Source organism: Cyanistes caeruleus, chromosome 32 (assembly GCF_971803275.1).
Source record: "Cyanistes caeruleus chromosome 32, bCyaCae1.hap1.1, whole genome shotgun sequence".
Classification (NCBI taxonomy): Eukaryota; Metazoa; Chordata; class Aves; order Passeriformes; family Paridae; genus Cyanistes; species Cyanistes caeruleus.
The window spans coordinates 444,307-469,925 of NC_141733.1; the positions used below are offsets into that span (position 1 = coordinate 444,307).

Genomic DNA, 25,619 nt, shown 5'->3' on the forward strand with positions numbered 1-25,619 from the left:
GGGGTCCCTGGGGGTGCCGATGGCGCTGCCCCCTCCCCGCGGTGTTTTTTGGGGTGGGGGGGATCAGTGATGGAGGAGTTATCGATGAATTATTGATGAGCTATCGGTGAATTATTGATGAGCTATCGGTGAATTATTGATGAGCTATCGGTGAATTATTGATCCCGGACGCGTCCCGGCTGCTAATGAGGTGTAATTGAGCGCGGGGGCAGCCGCCCGTGACCGGCCCGGCGCGCGCGGGGCTGTCCCCGTGTCCGTCTGTCCCTGTGTCCGTCTGTCCTTTTGTCCCCGTGTTCTTCTGTCCCCGTGTCCGTCTGTCCCTGTGTCCGTCTGTCCCTGTGTGCCCGTGTCCATCTGTCCCCGTGTCCCCGTGTCCCTCTGTCCCCGTGTCCGTCTGTCCCCGTGTCCCTCTGTCCCCGTGTCTGTCTGTCCTGTTCCCGTATCCCTCTGTCCTTCCGTCCCTGTGTCCGTCTGTCCCCATGTCCCTCTGTCCCCGTGTCCCTGTCCCCATGTCTGTCTGTCTGTCCCCGTGTCCCAGTGTCTGTCCCCGTGTCCCTGTCCCCATGTCTGTCTGTCTGTCCCCGTGTCCCAGTGTCTGTCCCCGTGTCCCGGTGTCTGTCTGTCCCGGTGTCTGTCCCGTGTCTGTCCCCATGTCCCTGTCCCCGTGTCCCCAGGGCCACCTCTGGGTCAGACTCGTTTATTGGGGGGGCCCCGCGGCCGCCCCCCCCCCCCCCAATTAAATACAAACCAAAGCCGCCCCTCCCCCCGCGCCCCCCGCGTTAGTGCAAACCCCCTGTGACACCCGGGGACACCCGGGGACACCCAGGGGACACCCAGGGACACCCAGGGACACCCGGGGACACCCCGGGAACACCCTGGGGACACCCGGGGACACCCCAGGGACACCCCAGGGACACCCGGGGACACCCTGGGGACACCCAGGGGACACCCAGGGACACCCAGGGACACCCAGGGGACACCCGGGGGACACCCAGGGACACCCCAGGGACACCCGGGGACGGGGGGGGTCGAGGCGTGTCCCCCCCAAACTCGGGGTCAGTGCAAAGTGAGGTGGGGGCGGGGGCGGGGACAGTGCCGGTGACACCGGGGGACCGCGGGTGACACCGGGACGGAGTGACACCGGGACCGGGTGCCACCAGGTCCTGTCCCGGGTGAGGTCACAGCGCTGGGGCCACCAGTGTGGCCGTGTCCTGGTGGCCCTGTGGTGGCCCTGTGGTGGCCCTGTGGTGGCCCTGTGTCCCTGCAGTGTCCTGCTGGTGTCCGTGTCGGTGCCACCTTGGTGTCACCCCATGTGCCGGCGGTTCCCAGTGCGGTGGTGACAGCTCCAGGTGGTGACAGCTCCCGGTGGTGACAATCGCAGGTGGTGACAGCTCCAGGTGGTGACAATTCCCGGTGGTGACAGCTCCAGGTGGTGACAGCTCCAGGTGGTGACACATCCTGGGGTGTTCCCTGTCCCAGTTTGGGGTCCCCAGCCCGGTGGTGGCTGTGCCAGGGGTTCCCGTGAGGTGGGGACACGTCCTGGTGGCTCCCCAGCCTGGTGACAGTTCCGGTGACAATTCCTGTGACAGTGTCCCCAGCCTGGTGACAGCTCCGGTGACAGTTCCAGTGACAGTGTCCCCAGCCCGGTGACAGTTCCGGTGACAGTTCCGGTGACAGTCCCGGTGACAGTGTCCCCAGCCTGGTGACAATTCCGGTGACAGTTCCGGTGACAATTCCTGTGACAGTTCCGGTGACAGTCCCGGTGACAGTGTCCCCAGCCTGGTGACAGTTCCGGTGACAGTTCCGGTGACAGTGTCCCCAGCCTGGTGACAGTTCCGGTGACAGTTCCGGTGACAATTCTGGTGACAGTTCCGGTGACAGTTCCGGTGACAATTCTGGTGACAGTTCCGGTGACAATTCTGGTGACAGTGTCCCCAGCCCGGTGCTGGCTGTCCTGGTAATTCCCAGTCCGGTGTGGGGGTGGAGTGCGGGATGTCACCGGTGCGGGTGACATTGGCCATGCAGGTGACATTGGCCATGCAGGTGACATTGGCCATGCAGGTGACACCACTGTTGCAGGGGGTGGTGGCAGTGTGGGGTCCCCAGCAGTGGGGACACCCCCGGCCGTGCAGGTGACACTGGGGACACCCCTGGCCGTGCAGGTGACACTGGGGACACCCCCGGCTGTGCAGGTGACACTGGGGACATCCCCGGCCATGCAGGTGACGCTGGGGACACCCCCGGCCGTGCAGGTGACGCTGTCCTTGCGGGGTCCCCAGCCATGGGAGGGTCCCCAAGAGGTGACGTCACCCTCGTGGTGGGTGCAGGTGACACCTCTGGTGCCGGGGAGGTGACAGGGGGGTGGCCCCAGCAGGGTGGGGGTCCCCAACCACGCAGGTGACACTGTCCTTGTGGGGGTCCCCAAGCCATGGAGTGTCCCCAAGCCTTGGGGTGTCCCTGACCAAGGGATGTCCCCAAGTCCTGGGATGTCCCCAAGACATGAGGTGTCCCCAAGCCAAGGGACGTCCCCGTCACCTGGGGTGTCCCTGACCAAGGGATGTCCCCAGGCTCTGGGGTGTCCCAGTCACCTGGGGGTGTCCCCAGGCTCTGGGGTGTCCTCAAGCTCTGGGGTGTCCCCAGGCTGTGGGGTGTCCCCAAGCTCTGGGGTGTCCCCGTCACCTGGGGGTGTCCCCGTCACCTGGGGGTGTCCCCGTCACCGCGGGGTCCCCTCAGGCCTCGGAGGCCGCCTGGGGTTTCAGCTGCGCCTTCTCCATGGCGGTGCCGTAGGGCCCCGAGCGCTTGAAGAATCCCAGCTGGGGGGGACGGGGGGGGTCAGGGGGACCCCCAGAATCCCCCCGGGACCCCCCCACTGCCACCCCATGTCCCTGTGCCCTCCCCCAGGTGTCCCCAAATGTCCCCTGGGCCACCCAGGCCTCCCTTGTAGAGGCTGTAACAGAGTCCCCAATTCCTCTCCAATGCCCCCCAATGTCCCCTCAGTGCCCCCCAGTGCCACCAGTGTCCCCCCAGTGCCCCCAGTGTCCCCCCAGTGTCCCCAATACCCTCCAGTGTCCCCCCAATGTCCCCTCAGTGCCCCCCAGTGCCCCTCCAGTGTCCCCCCAGTGCCCCCAGTGTCCCCCCAGTGTCCCCCCAGTGCCCCCCCAGTGTCCCCCCAGTGTCCCCAATACCCTCCAGTGTCCCCCCAGTGTCCCCCCCGTGTCCCCGAGCCCCCCCGGCCCCCAGCCCCACCTTGTAGAGGCCGTAGCAGAGGAGGCCGAGCAGGAGCAGCCCCAGCAGCACGGCCAGGACCACCACCCACACCGGGACCCCCCCGGCCGCCTCGGGACGGGACCACGACAGCGCTGTCACCACCTGGGGACAGAGACAGTGTCACACAGTGTCACCCACAGTGTCACCAGTGTCACCCACAGTGTCATCAGTGTCACCCAGGGTCACCCACAGTGTCATCAGTGTCACCACCCACACCGGGACCCCCCCTCCTGCCTCGGGACGGGACCACGACAGCGCTGTCACCACCTGGGGACGGGGACAGGGTCACCCACAGTGTCACCAGTGTCACCCACAGTGTCACCAATGTCACCAGGGTCACCCGGGGTCACCCACAGTGTCACCACCCACACCGGGACCCCCCCTCCTGCCTCGGGACGGGACCACGACAGCGCTGTCACCACCTGGGGACAGGGACAGTGTCACACAGTGTCACCCACAGTGTCACCAGTGTCACCCACAGTGTCATCAGTGTCACCCAGGGTCACCCACAGTGTCATCAGTGTCACCACCCACACCGGGACCCCCCCGGCCGCCTCGGGACGGGACCACGACAGTGCTGTCACCACCTGGGGACAGGGACAGTGTCACCCACAGTGTCACCAGTGTCACCCAGGGTCACCCATAGTGTCACCACCCACACCGGGACCCCCCCGGCCGCCTCGGGACGGGACCACGACAGCGCTGTCACCACCTGGGGACAGGGACAGTGTCACCCACAGTGTCACCCACAGTGTCACCCAGGGTCACCCAGGGTCACCCACAGTGTCACCAGTGTCACCGGTGTCACCCAGGGTCACCCACAGTGTCACCACCCACACCGGGACCCCCCCTCCTGCCTCGGGACGGGACCACGACAGCGCTGTCACCACCTGGGGACGGGGACAGTGTCACCCAGGGTCACCCAGTGTCACCCACAGTGTCACCAGTGTCACCCACAGTCATCCACAGTGTCACCAATGTCACCAGTGCCACCCTCAGCAGGACCGCCCCGCTCGCCTCGGGGCGCTGTCCCCAGTGTCCCCGCTGTCCCCAGTGTCCCCGCTGTCCCCGCTGTCCCCGCTGTCACCTGCAGCCGGTGGCGCGGGTGGCTCTCGGGTCGCACGCGGTACGGGAGCCTCAGCACGCGGAACTCGGCGTCACAGCGCAGGGACAGCGTCCCCTCCTCCCGCTGGGACACGGGGGACACGGGGGGACACAGGGGACAGCGTGTCAGTGACACAGGGACACACAGGGGACACGGGGGGACACGGGGGGACACAGTGTCGGTGACACGGGGACACACAGGGGACACACAGGGGACACGGGGGGACACGGGGGGACACGAGGGGACACGGGGGGACACGGGGGACAGCGTGTCAGTGACACGGGGACATCCCCTCAGTGCCACCAGGGACACGGGGGACACGGGGGGACACAGTGTCAGTGACATGGGGACACACAGGGGACACGGGGGGACACGGGGGGACACAGTGTTGGTGACACGGGGACACACAGGGGACACGGGGGGACACGGTGGGACAGCATGTCAGTGACATGGGGACACGGGGGGACATGGGGGGGACACGGGGGGACACGCAGGGACACCCACAGGGCCCCTCCTGGGGAATTCCAGGGGGTCCCGGGGATGTTTCGGGGGTCCCGGGGGGGTCCCGGGGATGTTTTGGGGGTCCCGGGGGTCCCGGGGGTCCCGGGGGGTTCTGGGGTCTCACCTGGCGCAGGGGGGGGGTCCGCAGGTGGAAGGTGACACGCAGGGTGACACGCTGCTGCCGCTCCAGCCCCCCCGAGGGACAGCTCAGCCGGAAACACTCGGCCTCGGGACAGCCCTGTCACCCAGGGCCACCCAGGGTCACCCAGGGCCACCCAGGGTCACCCCAGGGTCACCCCAGGTCACCCTCGGGACAGCCCTGTCACCCCCGGGCCACCCAGGGTCACCCAGGGCCACCCAGGGTCACCCCAGGGTCACCCCAGGTCACCCTCGGGACAGCCCTGTCACCCCCGGGCCACCCCGGGTCACCCAGGGTCACCCAGGGTCACCCAGGGTCACCCAGGGTCACCCTCGGGACAGCCCTGTCACCCCCGGGCCACCCAGGGTCACCCCAGGGTCACCCCGGCTCACCCCAGGGTCACCCTCGGTCACCCCTCGGTGTCACCGCAGTGCCCCCGCCTTGGGGACAGTGGCGGGACAGTCCCAGGGGTCTCAGGGACAAGGGGACAGTCCCAGGGGTGTTGGGGACAAGGGACACTCACCAGGGTGTCCCCCGTGTCCCCCGTGTCCCCCGGCTCCCGGCGCTGCCGGACATGGGGCCCGAGGCTCTGCTCCCGCTCCTGTTGGGGACACGGGGACAGCGATGGGGACACGGGGACAGCGATGGGGACACGGGGACAGCGATGGGGACATGGGGACAGCATTGGGGACACGGGGACAGCGATGGGGACACGGGGACAGCATTGGGGACAGTGCTGGGGACACCAGGACAGAGCTGGGGACACGGGGACAGCCCCACGCCAGCCACCCACGGCCACCCCCAGCACCTCCCAGTGCCACCCGATGTCCCCAGTGACCCCATGTCCCAAATCCCCCCAATCCCCCCGATGTCCCCAATGTCCCAATGTCCCCAATGTCCCCAAATATCCCCAATCTCCCAATGTCCCCAATGTCCCTGCAGTGTCCCCATTGTCCCCACTGTCCCCAATCCCCCCAATCCCCCCACTGTCCCCAATCCCCCCAGTGTCCCCGTGTCCCCGTGTCCCCAATCCCCCGTGTCCCCGTGTCCCCGGTACCGCCAGCCGCAGCGGGTCCAGCCCGTGGCTGGCCGTGCAGTTGTCCATGCCGGTGTGGCCGGTGACGTAGAGCAGGGGGTGGCCGCGGTGGCCCAGGGGACAGCTGAGCTCCAGCGTGCCCTGGGCGATGGCACCGGGACCCTCGTTCACCACCTGGGGACACGGGGGGGACACGGGGACAGCCCCGGGGGACACGGGGTCAGCGCGGGGACACCCCCGGGGGTCGGGACGGGGACACTGCCAGGGGCTGGGGACATGGGGACACTGGGGTGGGGACATGGGGACACTGGGGTGGGGACAGGGGGACCCCATTGGTGTCACTGTTGGTGACAGTGACCCGGGGTTGGTGACAGTGACCCGGTGTTGGTGACAATGACCCAGGGTTGGTGACAGTGACCCGGGGCTGGTGACAGTGACCCAGGGGTGGTGACAGTGACCCAGGGATGGTGACAATGACCCGGGGTTGGTGACAGTGACCCAGGGTTGGTGACAGTGACCCAGGGCTGGTGACAATGACCCGGGGTTGGTGACAATGACCCAGGGTTGGTGACAATGACCCGGTTGGTGACAGTGACCCGGGGTTGGTGACAGTTGACCCAGTTGGTGACAGTGACCCGGGGTTGGTGACAGTTGACCCAGTTGGTGACAGTGACCCGGTTGGTGACAGTGACCCGGGGTTGGTGACAGTTGACCCAGTTGGTGACAGTGACCCGGGGTTGGTGACAGTGACCCGGTGTTGGTGACAATGACCCAGGGTTGGTGACAGTGACCCCACTGGTGACAGTGACCCGGTTGGTGACAGTGACCCGGTTGGTGACAGTGACCCGGGGTTGGTGACAATGACCCAGGGCTGGTGACAGTGACCCGGGGTTGGTGACAGTGACCCAGGGGTGGTGACAGTGACCCGGGGTTGGTGACAGTGTCCCGGGGTTGGTGACAGTGACCCCACTGGTGACAGTGACCCAGGGCTGGTGACAATGACCCGGGGCTGGTGACAGTGACCCGGGGTTGGTGACAATGACCCAGGGCTGGTGACAATGACCTGGTTGGTGACAGTGACCCGGGGCTGGTGACAGTGACCCAGTTGGTGACAATGACCCGGGGTTGGTGACAATGACCCGGGGTTGGTGACAATGACCCGGTTGGTGACAATGACCCGGGGTTGGTGACAGTGACCCGGGGTTGGTGACAGTGTCCTGGGGTTGGTGACAATGACCCGGGACTGGTGACAGTGACCCCATTGGTGACAGTGACCCGGGGTTGGTGACAGTGACCCGGTTGGTGACAGTGACCCGGTTGGTGACAGTGACCCAGTTGGTGACAATGACCCGGTTGGTGACAGTGACCCGGGGCTGGTGACAGTGACCCGGTTGGTGACAATGACCCGGTTGGTGACAGTGACCCGGGGCTGGTGACAGTGACCCCACTGGTGACAGTGACCCGGTTGGTGACAGTGACCCCGCGGTGTCCCCACCTCATAGACGTGCTCCACGGGTGGCCCCAGGTCCTGCAGCCGCTGGGGGGGGTCAGGTCCCCACCCCCCCTCGGGGACGGTGACAACGTCCGGCCGGGACACCCTGAGGGGACACCGGGGGGGGGGGGGGACAGCACCGTCAGTGTCCCCTGGGTGTCCCCCGAGTGTCCCCAAGTGTCCCCTGGGTGTTCCCTGCGTGTCCCCTGTGTGTCCCCCAGTGGACAAGGGGGGGACACTCAGAGGGTCTCAGGTCCCCTGAGTGTCCCCTGGGTGTCCCTGGATGTCCCCTCCGTGTCCCCTCTGTGCGCCGTGTGTCCCCCATGTCCCCAGTGTGTCCCCAGTGTGTCCCCAGTGTGTCCCCAGTGTGTCCCCAGTGTGTCCCTTGTGTCACCCCCGTGTCCCCAGTGTCCCCTCAGTGTCCCCAGTGTCCCCCCAGTGTCCCCAGTGTCACTCACTGACCCCAGCACGGACACTCTGGTGGCCGCCCTCACTGCCAGCGCCACCCCCACCACGGGGCTCTGCGAGTTGTTGGCGTTCTTGCTGCGGGGGGCGGGGGGGTCACTGCCGAGACCCCCGAGACCCCCGGGACCCCCCCGAGACCCCCCCCGGGACCCCCCTGGGACCCCCAGGGACCCCCCGAGAACCCCGGGACCCCCCCGAGACCCCCCCGGGACCCCCCCGGGACCCCCGGGACCCCCCCGGGACCCCCCCGGGACCCCCCCGGGACCCCCGGGACCCCCCCGGGACCCCCCCGGGACCCCCCCGGGACCCCCCCGAGACCCCCCCGAGACCCCCCCGGGACCCCCCCGGGACCCCCCCGGGAGCCCCCTGCCCTTGGGGACACCTCCAAGGGACCCCACCCCCCCCTTGGGGACACCCCGGAGGTGACACCGCCCCAAAGCCCAGCGGGACCCCCACCCTGAGACCCCTCTGGGGACCCCCGACCCCCCCTTGGGGACATCCCCGGGACCCCCACCCATCTTAGGGACCCCCCGGGGGGTCCCAGACCCCCCAAACCCCAAAATGAGGATCCCGGACCCCCCCAAACCCCAAAACCGGGGGGGTCCCAAACCCCCCCCCAAACCCTATCCCGGGGGTCGCAGCCCCCCTCCCCAAACCCCACCCGGGGGGTCCCAAACCCCCCCCAAACCCCAAAATGAGGGTCCCAGCCCCCCCCCCAAGCCCCATCCCGGGGGTCGCAGCCCCCCCCCCAAACTCCCCCCGGGGGTCGCAGCCCCCCCCCAGCCCCATCCCGGGGGTCGCAGCCCCCCCCCCCAAAACCCCACCCGGGGGGTCCCAACCCCCCCCCAAACCCCAAAATGAGGGTCTCAGACCCCCCCAAACCCCATCCCGGGGGTCCCGCCCCCCCGGGGGTCGCAGCCCCCCCAAACCCCCCCCGGGGGTCGCAGCCCCCCCGGGGGTCGCAGCCCCCCGCCCACCTGCGGATCTGCAGCTCGAAGCGGACGCTGCTGCTGCCGTCGCTCAGGTGGGGGAGGGTGAAGCGCAGCCCCCCCCAAATCTGCGGGGACACGGTGGGGGATGGGAGGGGGGGGAGGGGTCACGCCGGGCCCCCCCGAACCCCCCGAACCCCCCGAAGCCCCCTCCCCACTCACGCTGGCCCCCGCCTTCATGGGGTTGCCCAGGTCGCAGACGAGGGGGCTCGAGGCGTTGCCCCCCCCCAGCTCGCAGCTCAGCGCCGAGAAATTCTGGGGAGGGGGCGCCGAGAGAAATAAATGGGGGAGGGGGCGGCGGGTGACCCCAACTCACCCCTCCCCCCCACCCCCGTGCGCCCCCTCCCCCAAACCCGGCACCCCCCAGGTCGCGTTTGGGGTCCCCCCCCTCCCCATAGCCCCCTCCCACAACATCTGTGGCCCCCTCCCCATTCCCGGGGTGCCCCCCCGAGCCCCCCAAGACCCCCAAACCCCCTCCCCATTCCCGGGGTGCCCCCCCCGGACCCCCAAACCCCCCCAAAACCCCCTCCCCCAATACTTGTGGCCCCCTCCCCATGTCCTAGGTGCCCCCCCCGGGACCCCCAGAGCCCCCTCCCCAATTCGGGGTGACTCCCCGGGACCCCCAGAGCCCCCACCCCAATTCGGGGTGCCCTCCCGGACCCCCCAAAGCCCCCTCCCCAATTCGGGGTGCCCCCCCCGGGACCCCCAAAGCCCCCTCCCCAATTCGGGGCGCCCCTCACCCCGTGCGGCCGCAGCACCCCCGAGTAGAGCGCGCTCGGGGGGGGCCGCACGTGCAGCTCGGCCTCGTACGCGCCCCCCTCGCCCGAGTTCCGCGCGTGGAACGTCAGGTTCAGGCTGTTCCTGTCCCCCAGGAACACGGCCCGGCGGTCCCTGGGGGACAGGGGGGTGACACCCCGGGGACAGCGTGGGGACACCCCGGGGACATCCCGGGGACACCCCCAGAGCCACCCAAACCCCCCCAGAGACACCCAGGGACACCCCAGGGACACCCCAGGGACATCCCTGACCCCCCCAGGGACACAGCCCGGCGGTCCCTGGGGGACAGGGGGGTGACACCCCGGGGACAGGGGGGTGACACCCCGGGGACACCCCGGGGACATCCCGGGGACATCCCGGGGACACCCCCAGAGCCACCCAAACTCCCCCAGAGCCACCCAGGGACACCCCAGGGACGCCCCAGGGACATCCCTGACCCCCCCACCAGGGACACAGCCCGGCGGTCCCTGGGGTTGGGGACAGTGCGGTGACATTCCCAGGGCCGCCCCCGGTGTCCCCCGGTGTCCCCCGGTGTCCCCTTACGCGGTGGCCTCCAGCTGCAGGTCGGGCACGCAGACATTGTCCTCACCACAGTCCAGCTGGATGTGAGCCTGGGGACACGGGACATGGGGACATGGGGACACGGAGACAGCCATGGGGACATGGGGACATGGGGACATGGGGACACGGGACATGGGGACATGGGGACATGGGGACATGGGGGCACGGGGACAGCCTTGGGGACATGGGGACATGGGGACATGGGGACACGGGGACATGGGGACACGGGGACAGCCTTGGGGACATGGGGACATGGGGACATGGGGACACGGGGACACGGGGACATGGGGACAGTGGGGACAGTGGGGACAGTGGGGACATGGGGACAGTGGGGACAGTGGGGACACGGGGACAGCCTTGGGGACAGTGGGGACATGGGGACAGCCTTGGGGACAGTGGGGACACGGGGACAGCCGTGGGGTGATGGGGAAATGGGGACGTGGGGACATTGGGGACACAGAGGTGATCCAAGGGACACAGGAGGGACAAGGGGGTGACACACAAGGACACACAGGTGACACACAGGTGACACAGGTGACACAGGTGACACACAGGTGACACACAGGTGACACAGGAGGTGACACACAGGTGACACACAGGTGACACACAAGTGACACACAGGTGACACACAAGGACACACAGGTGACACACAGGTGACACAGGTGACACAGGTGACACAAGAGGTGACACAGGAGGTGACACAGGTGACACAGGTGACACCCAGGTGACACACAGGTGACACACAGGTGACACAGGTGACACACAGGTGACACAGGTGACACAGGAGGTGACACAGGTGACACAGGTGACACAGGTGACACACAGGTGACACACAGGTGACACACAGGTGACACACAGGTGACACGGGCTACCTTGGCCTCCAGGCGCGTGCGCGTGGCCGGGGACAGCAGCGGGGACAGCCCCGGCGGGGGAGGGGACACGGCCGGGTCCAGGGCCAGGCTCAGCGACACCGGGATGGGCGACAGCTTGTCCCGGAACTCGGACTCGTTCTGGGGACACGGGGGGGACACGGGGGGACACGGCTGGCACCGGGGGTGACACCGGGGTGACACCGGGGGGGTGACACCGGGGGTGACACCGGGGGTGACACCGAGGGGTGACACCGGGGGGTGACAGCTTGTCCCGGAACTCGGACTCGTTCTGGGGACACGGGGACACGGGGGGGACACGGGGGGGACACGGGGGGGACACGGCTGGCACCGGGGGGTGACACCGGGGGTGACACCGGGGGTGTTTTGGGGTTTCTCGGGGGGGGGTTCGGGTCGCTTTCGGGTGATTTTTGGGTGTTTTAAGGGTGTGGTTTGGGATTTTTTGGGTGTTCCAGGGGTGTTTCAGGGGTGTTTGGGGTGTTTTGGGGTCCCGGGGCTGTTCTGGGGTTTCTCGGGCTGTTTTTCGGGTGTTTTTCAGGTGTGTTTTTGGTGTTTCTCGGGTGTTTCGGGGTATCTCGGGGTGTTTTTCGGGTGTTTTGGGTTATCTCGGGGTGTTTTTCGGGTGTTTTGGGTTATCTCGGGGTGTTTTTCGGGTGTTTCGGGGTTTCTCGGGGTGTTTTTCGGGTGTTTTTCGGGTGTTTCTCGGGTGTTCCGGGGTTTCTCGGGTGTTTCGGGGCTGTTCGGGGTATCTCGGGGTGTTTTTCGGGTGTTTCGGGGTATCTCGGGGTGTTTTTCGGGTGTTTCTCGGGTGTTTCTCGGGTGTTTCGGGTCCCCCTTACCCTGAGGAACACCCGCAGGGTGCGGCAGCGCGGGGTCCCCCCGTTGGGGACCTCCAGGGACAGGTTCCGGCTGGGGGAGGGGGGGGTCCCCAGGAAGAGCGCGCGCCGCGCCCCCCCCGGCCTGGCCCCGTCCACGCTCAGCTCCAGCGCCAGCCCTGGGGACACGCGGGGACACGGTGGGGACACCGCGGGGACACCGTGGGGACACGGCGGGGACACCTCAGGGACAGCCCCCGTGTGTCCCCGTCCTGTCCCCGTGTGTCCCCGTGCTGTCCCCGTCCTGTCCCCGTGCTGTCCCCGCGGCTGCTGTGACACCCCCCCACCCCCACCCCCCGGGAGTGTCCCCACGTGTCCCCCTCCATTGTCCCCGCCATGTCCCCTGTCCCGCCTCAATGTCCCTGTGTCCATCCCCGGTGTCCCCGTGTCCCTCCCCGTGTCCCTCCCCCGGTGTCCCCGTGTCCCCTCCCAGTGTCCCCGTGTCCCCTCCCCGGTGTCCCCGTGTCCCTCCCCGTGTCCCCTCCCGGTGTCCCCGTGTCCCCCTCACCGATGGGCCCGGGCAGGTGACGTCCCGAGGCGTTGAGGCAGAAGGTGACGTTGATGCTGGGGGGAGGTGACACACGGGGGTGGCACCATGAGACCCCCCCCAGTGTCCCCCCAGTGTCCCCTCAGTGCCCCCCTCCCCAGTGCCGGCCACCCCCGACTGTCCCCAGCACTGTCCCCTCACTGTTCCTGCTGTCCCCATGTCTGTCCCCATGTCCCCACCATGGCACGTGCTGGCCCGTGTCCCCATGTCCCCCCCATGTCCCCGTGTCCCCTGTCCCCACCATGGCACGTGCTGGCCGGTGTCCCCCTGTCCCCCCCGTGTCCCCATGTCCCTGTGTCCCCTGTCCCCACCATGGCACGTGCTGGCCTGTGTCCCCATGTCCCCCTGTCCCCCCCGTGTCCCCGTGTCCCCCCCGTGTCCCCTGTCCCCACCATGGCACGTGCTGGCCCGTGTCCCCGTGTCCCCATGTCCCCCCCATGTCCCCGTGTCCCCTGTCCCCACCATGGCACGTGCTGGCCGGTGTCCCCATGCCCCCCCCGTGTCCCCTGTCCCCACCATGGCACGTGCTGGCTGGTGTCCCTGTGTCCCCATGTCCCCCCCATGTCCCCGTGTCCCCTGTCCCCACCATGGCACGTGCTGGCCGGTGGCCGGCAGGACGCAGCCGCGCTCCTCAGGGTTCAGCATGGTGGGGACAATGGCCAGGGTGGCGCTGGCGTGGACAATGGGGCGGCCCCTGGGGGGGACAGAGGGTCAGGGACCGGCGGTGACATCGGTGACACCGGTGACAGGGTGACATCAGTGACACAAGTGACACCAGTGACAGAGGTGACAGAGGTGACACAGGTGACACCAGTGACAGGTGACACAGGTGACACACAGGTGACACACAGGTGACACCAGTGACAGGTGACACAGGTGACAGGTGACACAGGTGACACACAGGTGACACACAGGTGACACCAGTGACAGGTGACACAGGTGACACAGGTGACACACAGGTGACACAGGTGACACACAGATGACACTCACCTGTAAACCGCCACCGTGTCCGCCCCGAAGGCGCCGACCAGGAGGTCTGTGGGGACAGACACAGTGACACGGGGGGGTCACTGGGGGGGGACAGGGACACAGGGGGACGGGGGACAGGGGGACAGGGACAGGGGGACAGGGACACAGGGGGACAGGGACAGGGGGACAGGGCTGTCCTTCACCCTGAGGGTGACATGGAGGTGACCTGGGGGTGACAGGGGGTGACACAGTGACACGCGGACTGTCCCTCACTTCCGGTAGCCGTTACCAGGGGTGACACAGTGACACAGGGGGTGACACAGGGGGTGACAGTGACACAGGGGGTGACACAGGGGGTGACAGTGACACGGGGAGTGACAGGGGTGACACAGGGATGACACGGGGGTGACAGGGGGTGACATGGTGACACAGGGGGTGACACAGGGAGGTGACACGGTGACACAGGGGGTGACAGTGACACAGTGACAGTCCCTCACCGGGGTAGCCGTTGCCGGGGGTGACACAGGGATGACACAGTGACACGGGGGTGACAGGGGGTGACACAGGGGGTGACACAGGAGGTGACACAGGAGGTGACAGTCCCTCACCGGGGTAGCCATTGCCAGGGGTGACACAGGGATGACACAGTGACACGGGGGGTGACACAGGGAGGTGACACAGGGGGTGACAGTGACACAGGAGGTGACAGTCCCTCACCGGGGTAGCCGTTGCCAGGGGTGACACAGGGGGTGACACAGTGACACGGGGGTGACACAGTGACATAGGGGGTGACACAGGGGGTGACACAGTGACACGGGGGTGACAGGGGTGACATGGTGACACAGTGACAGTCCCTCACCGGGGTAGCCATTGCCAGGGGTGACACAGGGGGTGACACAGTGACAGGGGGGGTGACACAGGGGTGACACAGTGACACAGGGGGTGACACAGGGATGACACAGTGACACGGGGGGTGACAGGGTGACACAGGGGGTGACACAGGGGGTGACACAGGGATGACACAGTGACACGGGGGGTGACAGGGTGACACAGGAGGTGACACAGGGGGTGACACAGGGGGTGACACAGGAGGTGACACAGGGGGTGACAGTGACACAGGAGGTGACAGTCCCTCACCGGGGTAGCCGTTGCCGGGGGTGACACAGGGGTGACACAGTGACACAGGAGGTGACAGGGGTGACACAGTGACACAGGGGGTGACACAGGGGGTGACACAGGGAGGTGACAGTGACACGGGGAGTGACACAGGGGGTGACACGGTGACACAGTGACAGTCCCTCACCGGGGTAGCCGTTGCCGTCCAGGTCGGTGGCCCCTCGCAGGGCGGCCCCGAAGAAGTCCGGCTGTGCCCGGGGCGCCCCCAGCCCCCGCAGCTGCTGGGCCGGGCGGGGCCGCAGCCCCGAGCCCCCCCCCCGGAAGATGAACACGAGCCCCCGGCGACCCTCGGCCCCCAGCGGGGCCCCCACGGCCACGTCTGGACACGGGGGGTCAGCGGGGGGGCAGCGAGACCCCCAAACCCCCCGGGATCACCCCAAACCCCCTCCCTGATCACCCCAAATCCCCCCAGTGATCACCCCAAAACCCCCCCGTGATCACCCCAAACCCCCCGTGATCACCCCAGAACCATCTGGTGATCACCCCCAAAACCCCCCCGTGATCACCCCAAACCCCCTCCCTGATCACCCCCAAACCCCCCGTGACCACCCCCAAACCCCCCGTGATCACCCCCCAAAACCCCCCCCGTGATCACCCCAAACCCCCCCTGTGCCCCCCAGAAACCCCCCCAGAAACTCCCGTTTTACCCCCCATAAAATCCCCTATAAAGTCTTTTTCCCCCCATAAATTCCCCATAAATTCCACATAAATTCCCCATAAATTCCCCATAGATTCTCCATTTTCCCCAAAAATTCCCCAAAAAATTCCCCCCAAAAATTCCCCCTTTTTCCCCCATAAATTCCCCCCCAAATTCCCCATTTTCCCAAAATTTCCCCCATAAATTCCCCTTTTTCCCCCATAAATCCCCCCAAAAATCCCCCCAAAAATTCCCCTATAAACCCCCCCATAAATTCCCCCATAAATTCCCCATTTCCCCCATAAATTCCCCCCCAAATTCCCCTTTCCCCCCCCCGTGTCCCCCCCGTGCCCCCCCCTTCCCCCCCTTTTTCCCCCGTATCCCCCCCCTTTTCCCCCCCCGTGTCCCCCCCGTGCCCCCCCCATGTCCCCCCTTTCCCCCCCCCGTGTCCCCCCCCGTGTCCCCCCCATGTCCCCTTTTCCCCCCCCATGTCCCCCCCCGTGTTCCCCCGTGTCCCCCCCCGTGTCCCCCCATGTCCCCCCCCCGTCCCCCCCCGTCCCCCCCCGTGTCCCCCCCCGTGCCCCCCCATGTCCCCCCCCGTGTCCCCCCCGTGTCCCCCCGTGTCCCCCCCGTGTCCCCCCCATGTCCCCCCCGTGCCCCCCCCGTGTCCCCCCGTGTCCCCCCCGTGTCCCCCATGCCCCCCCCCCATGTCCCCCCCCGTGTCCCCCCCCTGTCCCCCCCCCGTGTCCCCCCCCCGCACCGTTGAACCCGTCCATGTCCAGGTCCCCGAGGGGGGCGATGGCGCTGCCGAAGCGGCCGAACTCATGCGTGCCGGTCAGGGGGGGGGCGGCAGCGGCGGCGCGCACCCCCCCCGGCCGCTGCAGGAATTGGTACAGCCGGCCCAGCTCCCGCGCCCCCCCCGCGCCGCTGCGAGCCATGAACAGGGGGGCGCCCACCAGGAGATCGGGGAGCCTGGGGGGTCACAGGGGTCATGGGGGGGTCACAGGGGTCACGGGGGTCACAGGGGTCACAGGGGTCACGGGGGGGTCACAGGGGTCATGGGGGTCACGGGGGTCATGGGGGTCACAGGGGGGCGCCCACCAGGAGATCGGGGAGCCTGGGGGGGCACAGGGGTCACAGGGGTCACGGGGGTCACGGGGGTCACAGGGGTCATGGGGGTCATGGGGGTCACAGGGGTCACAGGGGGGCGCCCACCAGGAGATCGGGGAGCCTGGGGGGGCACAGGGGTCACGGGGGTCATGGGGGTCACAGGGGTCACAGGGGTCATGGGGGGGTCACAGGGGTCATGGGGGTCATGGGGGGGGGTCACAGGGGGGCGCCCACCAGGAGATCGGGGAGCCTGGGGGGGCATTGGGGGTCACGGGGGTCACAGGGGTCATGGGGGGGTCGCAGAGGGGGTCCCGGGGGGATCCTGGGGGGGTCCCGGGGGGGTCTCTCACCCGTCGTTGTTGACGTCAGTGGCGGCCACGGCGTATCCGAAATAGGCGCCCATCTGGGGGGGGCGGGGGGGGTCCCCAAACCGGGGTGAGGGGGAGGGGCCGATGACTCCCCCCCCCCCCAATTCCCCGCCTTCCCCCCTCCCCCCACCCCTCCATGGGGACCCAACTTTAGGGGCCCCTCCCACCCTGGGACCCCCCCCATGACCCCCCCAGGGACCCCCGGGACCCCCCCAGGACCCACCAGGGACCCCCCAGGACCCCCCAGAACCCCCCAGGACCCCCCAGGGACCCCTCCAGGACCCCCCAGGACCCCCCAGAACCCCCCGGGACCCCCCAGAACCCCCCAGGGACCCCCCCGGGACTCCCCAGGACCCCCTGGGACCCCCCGGGACCCCCCCGGGACCCCCCCGGGACCCCCCGGGACCCCCCAGCCCCACCTGCTCCCCCGAGAAGTTGTGCAGGGCCCTCATGTTGGTGCCATTGAGGATGGTGACCTGGGGACAGCGGGGACACGGGGGGGACACTGCGGCTCCGGGACCACCCTCAGTGTCCCCAAGTGTCCCCCCCAATGTCTTCACCGTCCCCTGAGCCCCCCCAGTGCCCCCCAAAGTCACCTGAGTCCCCCCAGTGTCCCCAAATGTCCCCAGAGCCCCCCAAAGTCACCTGAGTCCCCCCAGTGTCCCCTGAGCCCCCCCAGTGCCCCCCAAAGTCACCTGAGTCCCCTGAGCCCCCCCAGTGTCCCCAAATGTCCCCAGAGCCCCCCCAGTGTCCCCAAATGTCCCCTGAGCCCCCCCAGTGTCCCCCCCTTACGTAGCCGTAGGTGAGGTTGCCCTTGGGGACACCGGCCACGAAATCTGTGGGGACAAAGGGACAGGGACAGGGACAGGGACAGGGACAGGGACAGGGACAGGGACAGGGACAGGGGGACAGGGACAGAGGGACCGGGGGACAGGGACAGGGACAGGGACAGGGACAGGGACAGGGACAGGGACAGGGACAGGGATGGGACAGGGACAGGGACAGAGGGACAGGGACAGGGACAGGGACAGGACAGGGACAGGGACAGGGACAGGGGGACAGGGACAGGGACAGGGGGACACTCTCAGGTGCTGGCCAGGGGGGTGGTGACCCCCCCGCCCCCCCCGGTGTCACCCGGTGTCACCCACCTTGCGTCGTGTCACCGCTGAACTCCCCGACTGTCACCGAGTACCCTGGGGGGGGAGAGCTGTCACCTGCGCTGTCACCTGCGCTGTCACCTGCGCTGTCACCCGTCCCCTGCTGCCACTGCCACGTGTCCCCAATGTCCCCAGCTGTCCCCAGTGTCCCCAGTGTCCCCAGGTGTCCCCAGGTGTCCCCAGGTGTGTCCCCAGGTGTCCCCAGGTGTGTCCCCAGCTGTCCCCAGGTGTGTCCCCAGGTGTCCCCAGGTGTGTCCCCAGGTGTGTCCCCATGTCCCCATGTCCCCATACCCATGTAGCTGTCGTCGTGGCTCGGAGCCGCCTGCCGTGTCTGGAGCTGTCCCCAGGTGTGTCCCCAGTGTCCCCAGGTGTGTCCCCAGGTGTCCCCAGGTGTGTCCCCAGGTGTCCCCATGTCCCCAATGTCCCCATACCCATGTAGCTGTCGTCGTGGCTCGGAGCTGCCTGCCGTGTCTGGAGCTGTCCCCAGGTGTCCCCAGGTGTCCCCAGGTGTCCCCAGGTGTGTTCCCATGTCCCCAATGTCCCCAGGTGTCCCCAGTGTCCCCAGCTGTCCCCAGGTGTCCCCAGTGTCCCCAATGTCCCCATGTCCCCATGTCCCCATACCCATGTAGCTGTCGTCGTGGCTCGGAGCCGCCTGCCGTGTCTGGAGCTGTCCCGGCACCTCCTGGATCAGATATTCCGGAAAGTTCCCGGCCGCGATCTGAGCCTGGGTGGCCGACATGACCTGTCCTGGGGACACAGGGACACTCAGGGGACACAGGGACATGGACATGACCTGTCCTGGGGACACAGGGACACTCAGGGGACACCTGGGGACACCCTGGGGACACAGGGACATGGACATGACCTGTCCTGGGGACACCCAGGGGACACCGGGGACACCCTGGGGACACTCGGGGGACACAGGGGGGACACAGGGGACACTCAGGGGACACCCAGGGACACCCTGGGGACACTCAGGGGACACCCAGGGACACCCAGGGGACACTCAGGGGACACAGGGGACACCTGGGGACACAGGGACATGGACATGACCTGTCCTGGGGACACAGGGACACTCAGGGGACACCCAGGAACACTCAGGGGACACAGGGGACACTCAGGGGACACCCTGGGGACACTCAGGGGACACTGGGGACACTCAGGGGACACCCAGGGGACACTTGGGGACACTTGGGGACAGCCAGGCGCTCTCACCTTGCCAGAAGAAGCTGCCGGGTCCCCCCAGGAGCACCCGCCCCGTCTGCAGAGACACCGCGGGACCCCCTCAGCCCGGGACCCCAAAACCCCCCCAGAGACCCCCAGAGCCCCCCGGGACCCCCCCGGGACCCCCCAAAACCCCCAGAGCCCCCCAGAGCCCCCCGGGACCCCCCAAAACCCCCCAGAGACCCCCAAAACTCCTCGGGACCCCCAAAAACCCCCCAAAAATCCCCCGGGAACCCCCAAAACCCCACAGAGCCCCCCGGGACCCCCCAGAGCCCCCCCAAAACCCCCCAGAGCCCCCCGGGACCCCCCCGGGACCCCCAAAACCCCCCAGAGACCCCCGGGACCCCCCAGAGCCCCCCGGGAACCCCAAAACCCCCCAAAACCCCCCAGAACCCCCCGGGACCCCCCAAAACCCCCCAGAACCCCCCAGAGCCCCCCAAAACCCCCCCAGAGCCCCCCGGGACCCCCCCGGGACCCCCAAAACCCCCCCAGAGACCCCCAAAACCCCCCAGAGCCCCCCGGGACTCCCCCGGGACCCCCAAAACCCCCCCAGAGCCCCCCAGAGACCCCCGGGACCCCCGGGAACCCCCCGGGACCCCCCCAGAGCCCCCCGGGAACCCCCCAAAACCCCCCAGAGCCCCCCAAAACTCCTCGGGACCCCCAAAACCCCCCAGAGCCCCCCAGAGCCCCCCGGGAACCCCCCCAAAACCCCCCAGAGCCCCCCAGAGCCCCCCAGAGCCCCCCAAAAGCCCCCAGAGCCCCCCAAAACTCCTCGGGACCCCCAAAACCCCTCGGGACCCCCCAAAACCTCCTGGGACCCCCCAGACCCCCCCCAGAGCACCCCAAAACCCCCCAGAGCCCCCCAAAACCCCTCGGGACCCCCCAAACTTCCCCAGAGCCCCCCCCAGGACCCCCCAGAGCCCCCCAGAGCCCCCCGGGAACCCCCCGGGACCCCCAAAACCCCCCAGAACCCCCCGGGACCCCCCCAAACCCCCCCGGGACCCCCCGGGACCCCCCAAAGTCCCCCCGGAGCCCACCTGGGTGAACTCGGCGCTGAAGCCCCCCTGGCAGTACCCCTGTCCCGCCGCCGAGTTCAGGTCTGGGGGGACACGGGGGGGTCGCTGGGGGTCCCGGGGGGTCCCGGGGGGTCACCCCACCCCCCCTCGGGTTTGGGGGGGTCACCCTGGGGGTCTGGGGGTGCGGGGGGGGGGTGGGGGGGGACATCGGGGGTCTGGGGGGTGACAGCAATGGGGGGTTTGGGGTTGTCTGGGGGTCCCGGGGGTCCCGGGTGGTTTCGGGGGGGTGCCCGGGGGGTTCGGGGGGGTTCTGGGTGGTCCCGGGTGGGTCCCGGTGGTCCCGGGGGGTCCCGGGGGTTCCCGGGGTTCCCAGGGGGGTCCCGGTGTTCCCGGGGTTCCCGGGGGTCCCGGGGGGTTCTCAGGGGTTCCCGGGTGTTCCCGGGTGTTCCCGGGGGGTTCCCGGGGGTCCCGGGGGTCCCGGGTAGTCCTGGGGGTTCCCGGGGTTCCCAGGGGGGTTCCCGGGGGGTTCTCAGGGGTTCCCGGTGTTCCCGGGGTGTTCCCGGGGTGTTCCCGGGTGTTCCCGGGGGGTTCCCAGGGGGGTCCCGGGGGTCCCGGTGTTCCCGGGTGTTCCCGGGTGTTCCCGGGGGGGTTCCCGGGGGGATCCCGGGGGGGTCCCGGGGGGGTCCCGGGGGGGTCCCGGGGGGGTCCCGGGGGGGTCCCGGGGGGGTTCCCGGGTGTTCCCGGTGGTCCCGGGTGTTCCCAGGGGGGTCCCGGTGTTCCCGGTGTTCCCGGGGGGTCCCGGGTGTTCCCGGGTGTTCCCGGGGGTTCCCGGTGGTCCCGGGGGGTTCCCAGGGGGGTCCCGGGGGTCCCGGGGGGGTTCCCAGGGGGTTCCCAGGGGGTTCCCAGGGGGGTCCCGGTGTTCCCGGGGGGGTTCCCGGGTGTTCCCGGGTGTTCCCGGGTGTTCCCGGGGGGTCCCGGGGGTCCCGGGGGTCCCGGGGTCCCACCTGAGCGGCAGGGCGCGTACTCCACGAACTTGGAGAAGTTGCCGATGGAGAGGAAGCAGGAGCCCACCGGCTCCCGCGCCCCCCCCTCGTCCTTCGGGGGGCTCCAGCTGTACAGGGGGGCGCAGGCCTGGGGGGGCGGGGGGGGGTGGGCACCTCCGGGGGGCTCTGCCCGACCCCCCCAGTGTCCCCAGTGTCCCCCCAGTGTCCCCCCAGTGTCCCCAATGTCCCCAAGCCCCCCAAGCCTCCCAGTGTCCCCAGTGTTCCCCCAGTGTCCCCAATGTCCCCAAACCCCCCCCAGTGTCCCCCCGATGTCCCCAAGCCCCCCGATGTCCCCAAGCCCCCCCGTGTCTCCAAGCCCCCCCAGTGTCCCCCCGATGTCCCCAAGCCCCCCGATGTCCCCCGATGTCCCCAGTGTCCCCAAGTCCCCCCGATGTCCCCAAGCCCCCCCCCAGTGCCCCCAGTGTCCCCAGTGTCCCCAAGCCCCCCCAGTGTCCCCCGATGTCCCCAGTGTCCCCCCGATGTCCCCAAGCTCCCCCGATGTCCCCAAGCCCCCCCCCAGTGCCCCCAGTGTCCCCAAGCCCCCCCAGTGTCCCCCGATGTCCCCAGTGTCCCCCCCGGTGTCCCCGCACCAGGATGGAGCCGTTGTGCGCCCTCACGGTGGCCCCGAACCACTGCAGGGACTTGAACTCCACGGGCTCGGGGGCGTCGCTGCTGTTGCCCCCAAAATCGTGGCTGCGGGTCCCTGGGGGGGGGACAGGGGGGGACAGGGGGGGGACAGGGCTCAGGCCACCCCCGCCCCCCCGGCCGCGGCCCCGGGGACCCCCCCGGCCCCCCCCGGGTTGATCATTAACGGGAGCCAAGGCCAGCGGGGGGATGGGGACGGCGACACGGGGGGGGGGAGGGGGGGGCGGCTCTCGGAGGGGTCCCCGGGTGTCGCCGGTGTCCCCTGGGGGTGTCCCCAGCCCTGTCCTGATCCTGTCCCCGCCCCTAGGGGGGTCCTGTCCCCCCCCGTGTCCCCATCCCACGTGTGTCCCCTTCCGTCCCCCCGTGTCCCCATCCCTGGGGGGGTCCTGTCCCCCCTCGTGTCCCCCCCGTGTCCCCCCCGTGTCCCCCTCGTGTCCCCCCCCATTCCCCCGTGTCCCCCCCGTGTCCCCCCCGTGTCCCCACCGTGTCCCCACCGTGTCCCCACCGTGTCCCCCCCGTGTCCCTCCCCCCGTGTCCCCCCCGTGTCCCCCGTGTCCCCCCCGTGTCCCCCGTGTCCCCCCGTGTCCCCCCGTGTTCCCCCCGTGTCCCCCCGTGTCCCCCCGTGTCCCCCCCGTGTCCCCCCGTGTCCTCCCGTGTCCCCCCGTGTCCCCAGGTCCCCTCACCGATGTGATCGAAGTCGATGGGGTCGCAGCCGCCCCCGGGGGGCCACGGGCAGTGGAACACGGCCCCCCCCTGGGTGACATTGGGCTGGCTCGTGTTGGCCTTGGGGGCCCCCACCAGGATGCTGACCCTGGGGGGGGGGGACACAAACGGGGGGGGGGGGGTCACCCCACGGGGACACGGCGCTTGTCACCCGCGGGGTCCGGGGGGCTCCGGGGGGCTCCGGGGGGGTCCGGGGGGGTCCCCGGGCCCCTCTGACTCAGCCCCGTGACCCCTTCCGGCCCGGGGGGGGGGGGGGGGGAGCACCGGGTCCGCCCCGGCCGCGGGGGAGGGGAGGGGGGACACGGCCTGGGGGGGGGTCCCGGGTGAGGGGGGGGATCCCCGGTTCGCCCCGGACCCCCCCGGTGGGGTCACGCGTGGGGGGTTGTGGGGGGGGGGCGGCAAGGCCGTGCCCGGGTCCCCCCGAAACCCCCCCCGAGCCCCCCGGGGGCAGCTCCCGGCTCCGGTTACAGGAAACGCTCCGGGCCGGGGGCAGCGGGGCCCCGGGACCCCCGGCGGGGCCGGCGCTGGGGGGGACACGGGGGGGACCGGGGCTCGGCCCCCCCCCGCTCGGGACCCCCGGGCCGGACCCTCCCGGTTCCCGTTACCCGGCCCCGCTTCCTGCTTCCCATTGCCGGTCCCCGCCCCGGTGCCCGCTCCCGGTTCCCGCTGCCCTGGCCCGGTCCCCGGGACCGCCCCGGCTCCCACTCCCGGTGCCCGGTTCACGCTCCCCGCTCCCGGTTCCCGTTTCCCCACCCCCGCTCCGGTTCCCCGCCGCCCTCCCCATTCCCGGTTCCCGCTGTCCCGTTCCCGTTATCCCGCTCCCGTTCCCGTCCCTCCCCGCCCCGCCCCGCTCCGGGGCCGCTCCCGCTCCCCGGCGGCCGCTGCCGCTCCCATCCCGCTCCGGTGTCCGGCTCCAGCCCCGCTCCCGGTTCCAGCCCCGCTCCCGGTTCCCGGTGCCCGTCCCGCTCCCGGTTCCCGGTGCCCGTCCCGCTCCCGGTTCCCGGTGCCGCTCCCGGTTCCAGCCCCGCTCCCGGTTCCCGTCCCGCTCCCGGTTCCGGTCCCGCTCCCCGTTCCCGGTGCCGCTCCCGGTTCCCCTCCCGCTCCCCGTTCCCGGTGCCGCTCCCGGTTCCCGTCCCGCTCCCGGGGGCCGCCCCCGCCCCGTCCCGTCCCGGCCCGGTTCCCGCTTGGCGGTGCCGGTTCCCGGCCCGGTTCCCGCTTGGCGGTGCCGGTTCCCGGCCCGGTTCCCGCTTGGCGGTGCCGGTTCCCGGCCCGGTTCCCGGTACCTGCGGGGCTCGGGCAGGTAAAAGTCCAGCGCGAAGCCGAAGAGGGACCCGGGGGCCCCGCGGAACACCGAGGGCCGCGACGCCTCCAGGTTGAAGGCGGCGACCGGCGGGAGCAGCAGCGGGAGCAGCAGCGGGAGCGGCACCGGGAGCGGCACCGGGAGCGGCACCGGGAGCGGGATCCGCGGCCGGCAGCGGCGCCGGGGCCGGGGGCGGCGCGGGGGGACCGGGACCGGGGCCATGGCGGTCGGGGCTGCCCGGGCTCGGCGCTGCTCCCGCTCCCGAGTCCCCTCGGAAAGTGCCCGGGGGGGGCCCGGGGCCGCCCCGCCCCGCCGTGACTCACCGGGGAGGAGCCAGAGCCCCGCCGGGCACCGGCACCGGCACCGGGCGGCGGGGAGCCCGGGGGGACCGGGGGGAACCGGGGGGGAACCGGGGGGGAACGGGGGAGAGCCCGGGGGGGAACCGGGGAGAGCCCGGGGACAGCCCGGGGGGAACCGGGGAGAGCCCGGGGAGAGCCCGGGGGGAACCGGGGGGAACCGGGGGGAACCGGGGGGGAACGGGGGAGAGCCCGGGGAGAGCCCGGGGAGAGCCCGGGGGAACCGGGGAGAGCCCGGGGGGAACCGGGGAGAGCTCGGGAGGAGCGGGACGGCAGGGACAGGGACACCCGGGGACATTGGGACACCCCGGGGACATTCCGGGGACATCCCGGGGACATCCCGGGGACACCGGGACATCGGGGATTAACGGGAATGACCCATCCCGTGGGCCAGCTCGGGGACAAAGGGACATCAGGGACCGGGACACTCCGAGGGGACACAGCCAGAGGGGACCGGGACAACCTCGGAACACCGGGACACCCTCGGGGACAGCGGGACACCCCCGGGGACAGCGGGACATCGGGGACAGGGACACCCCGGGGACATTGGGACACCTCGGGGACACCCCGGGGACAGCGGGACACATCCGGGGACAGCGGGACACCCCCGGGGACAGCGGGACATGGGGGACAGGGACACCCCGGGGACATTGGGACACCCCCGGGGACACCGGGACACCCCTGGGGACACCGGGACACCCCCGGGGACAGCGGGACATGGGGGACAGGGACACCCCGGGGACATTGGGACACCCCCGGGGACATTGGGACACCTCGGGGACAGCCCGGGGACAGCGGGACATCAGGGACATGCGACACTCGAGGGACACCGGGACACTCCAAGGGCACCGCGACACCCTGGGACGGCCCAGGGGACATCAGGGATGGGGACACCTGAAGGACACCCGAGGGACACCGAGGCGTCGGGGACTGGGACACCCCAGGGACAGCGGGGAGGGGACACCCGAGAGACACGGGGGACACCTTGGGACAGCGGGACACTGGGACAGGGACACTGGGGACACTGGGACATTCTGGGGACACTGGGACAGGGACACTGGGACATTTGGGGACACTGGGACAGGGACACTGGGGACACTGGGACATTTGGGGACATTCTGGGGACACTGGGACATTTGGGGACACTGGGACAGGGACACTGGGGGTACTGGGACATTTGGGGACACTGGGACAGGGACACTGGGGGTACTGGGACATTTGGGGACACTGGGACAGGGACACTGGGGACAC

The 25,619-nt window shown here is 70.0% G+C and overlaps 1 protein-coding gene across 2 annotated transcripts; it reads right to left on the reverse strand.

Annotated features, from left to right (window-relative positions):
• Positions 1-114: 114 nt before the first annotated feature.
• ITGA5 (integrin subunit alpha 5) lies at positions 115-24,289 on the reverse strand. Of its 2 annotated transcripts, XR_015281289.1 has the most exons (31): positions 23,996-24,289; positions 22,673-22,800; positions 21,935-22,047; positions 21,306-21,432; positions 20,323-20,384; positions 19,277-19,322; positions 18,683-18,808; positions 18,053-18,097; positions 17,697-17,740; positions 17,324-17,380; positions 16,887-16,939; positions 16,187-16,398; positions 14,917-15,108; positions 13,635-13,680; positions 13,231-13,338; positions 12,606-12,661; positions 12,062-12,216; positions 11,205-11,342; positions 10,315-10,382; positions 9,735-9,885; positions 9,157-9,249; positions 8,983-9,062; positions 8,003-8,083; positions 7,544-7,646; positions 6,070-6,222; positions 5,536-5,613; positions 4,998-5,111; positions 4,355-4,456; positions 3,247-3,369; positions 1,644-2,813; positions 682-1,555 (listed from the first exon to the last, which is right to left on the reverse strand). XR_015281289.1 is itself a non-coding variant. In XM_086870431.1 (30 exons), exons 1-30 carry the CDS (start codon positions 24,232-24,234, stop codon positions 2,730-2,732), a joined length of 3,177 nt encoding a protein of 1,058 aa, XP_086726557.1. In that variant the 5' UTR covers positions 24,235-24,289; the 3' UTR covers positions 115-2,729. The 2 variants fall into 2 exon arrangements, 1 of the variants encoding a protein (XP_086726557.1); XM_086870431.1 differs by having other exon boundaries at positions 115-2,813.
• Positions 24,290-25,619: the final 1,330 nt, after the last annotated feature.

Bases quoted from the DNA above. Each gene is read 5' to 3' on its own strand.
- ITGA5 (XM_086870431.1), bottom strand. From the start codon at position 24,234: ATGGCCCCGGTCCCGGTCCCCCCGCGCCGCCCCCGGCCCCGGCGCCGC. The intron at 13,681-14,916 runs GTGAGGGACTGT...CTGTCCCCACAG, and splicing joins GGACGGCAACGGCTACCCCG to ACCTCCTGGTCGGCGCCTTC. The intron at 8,084-8,982 runs GTGGGCGGGGGG...CGCCCCCCGCAG, and splicing joins TTCGAGCTGCAGATCCGCAG to CAAGAACGCCAACAACTCGC.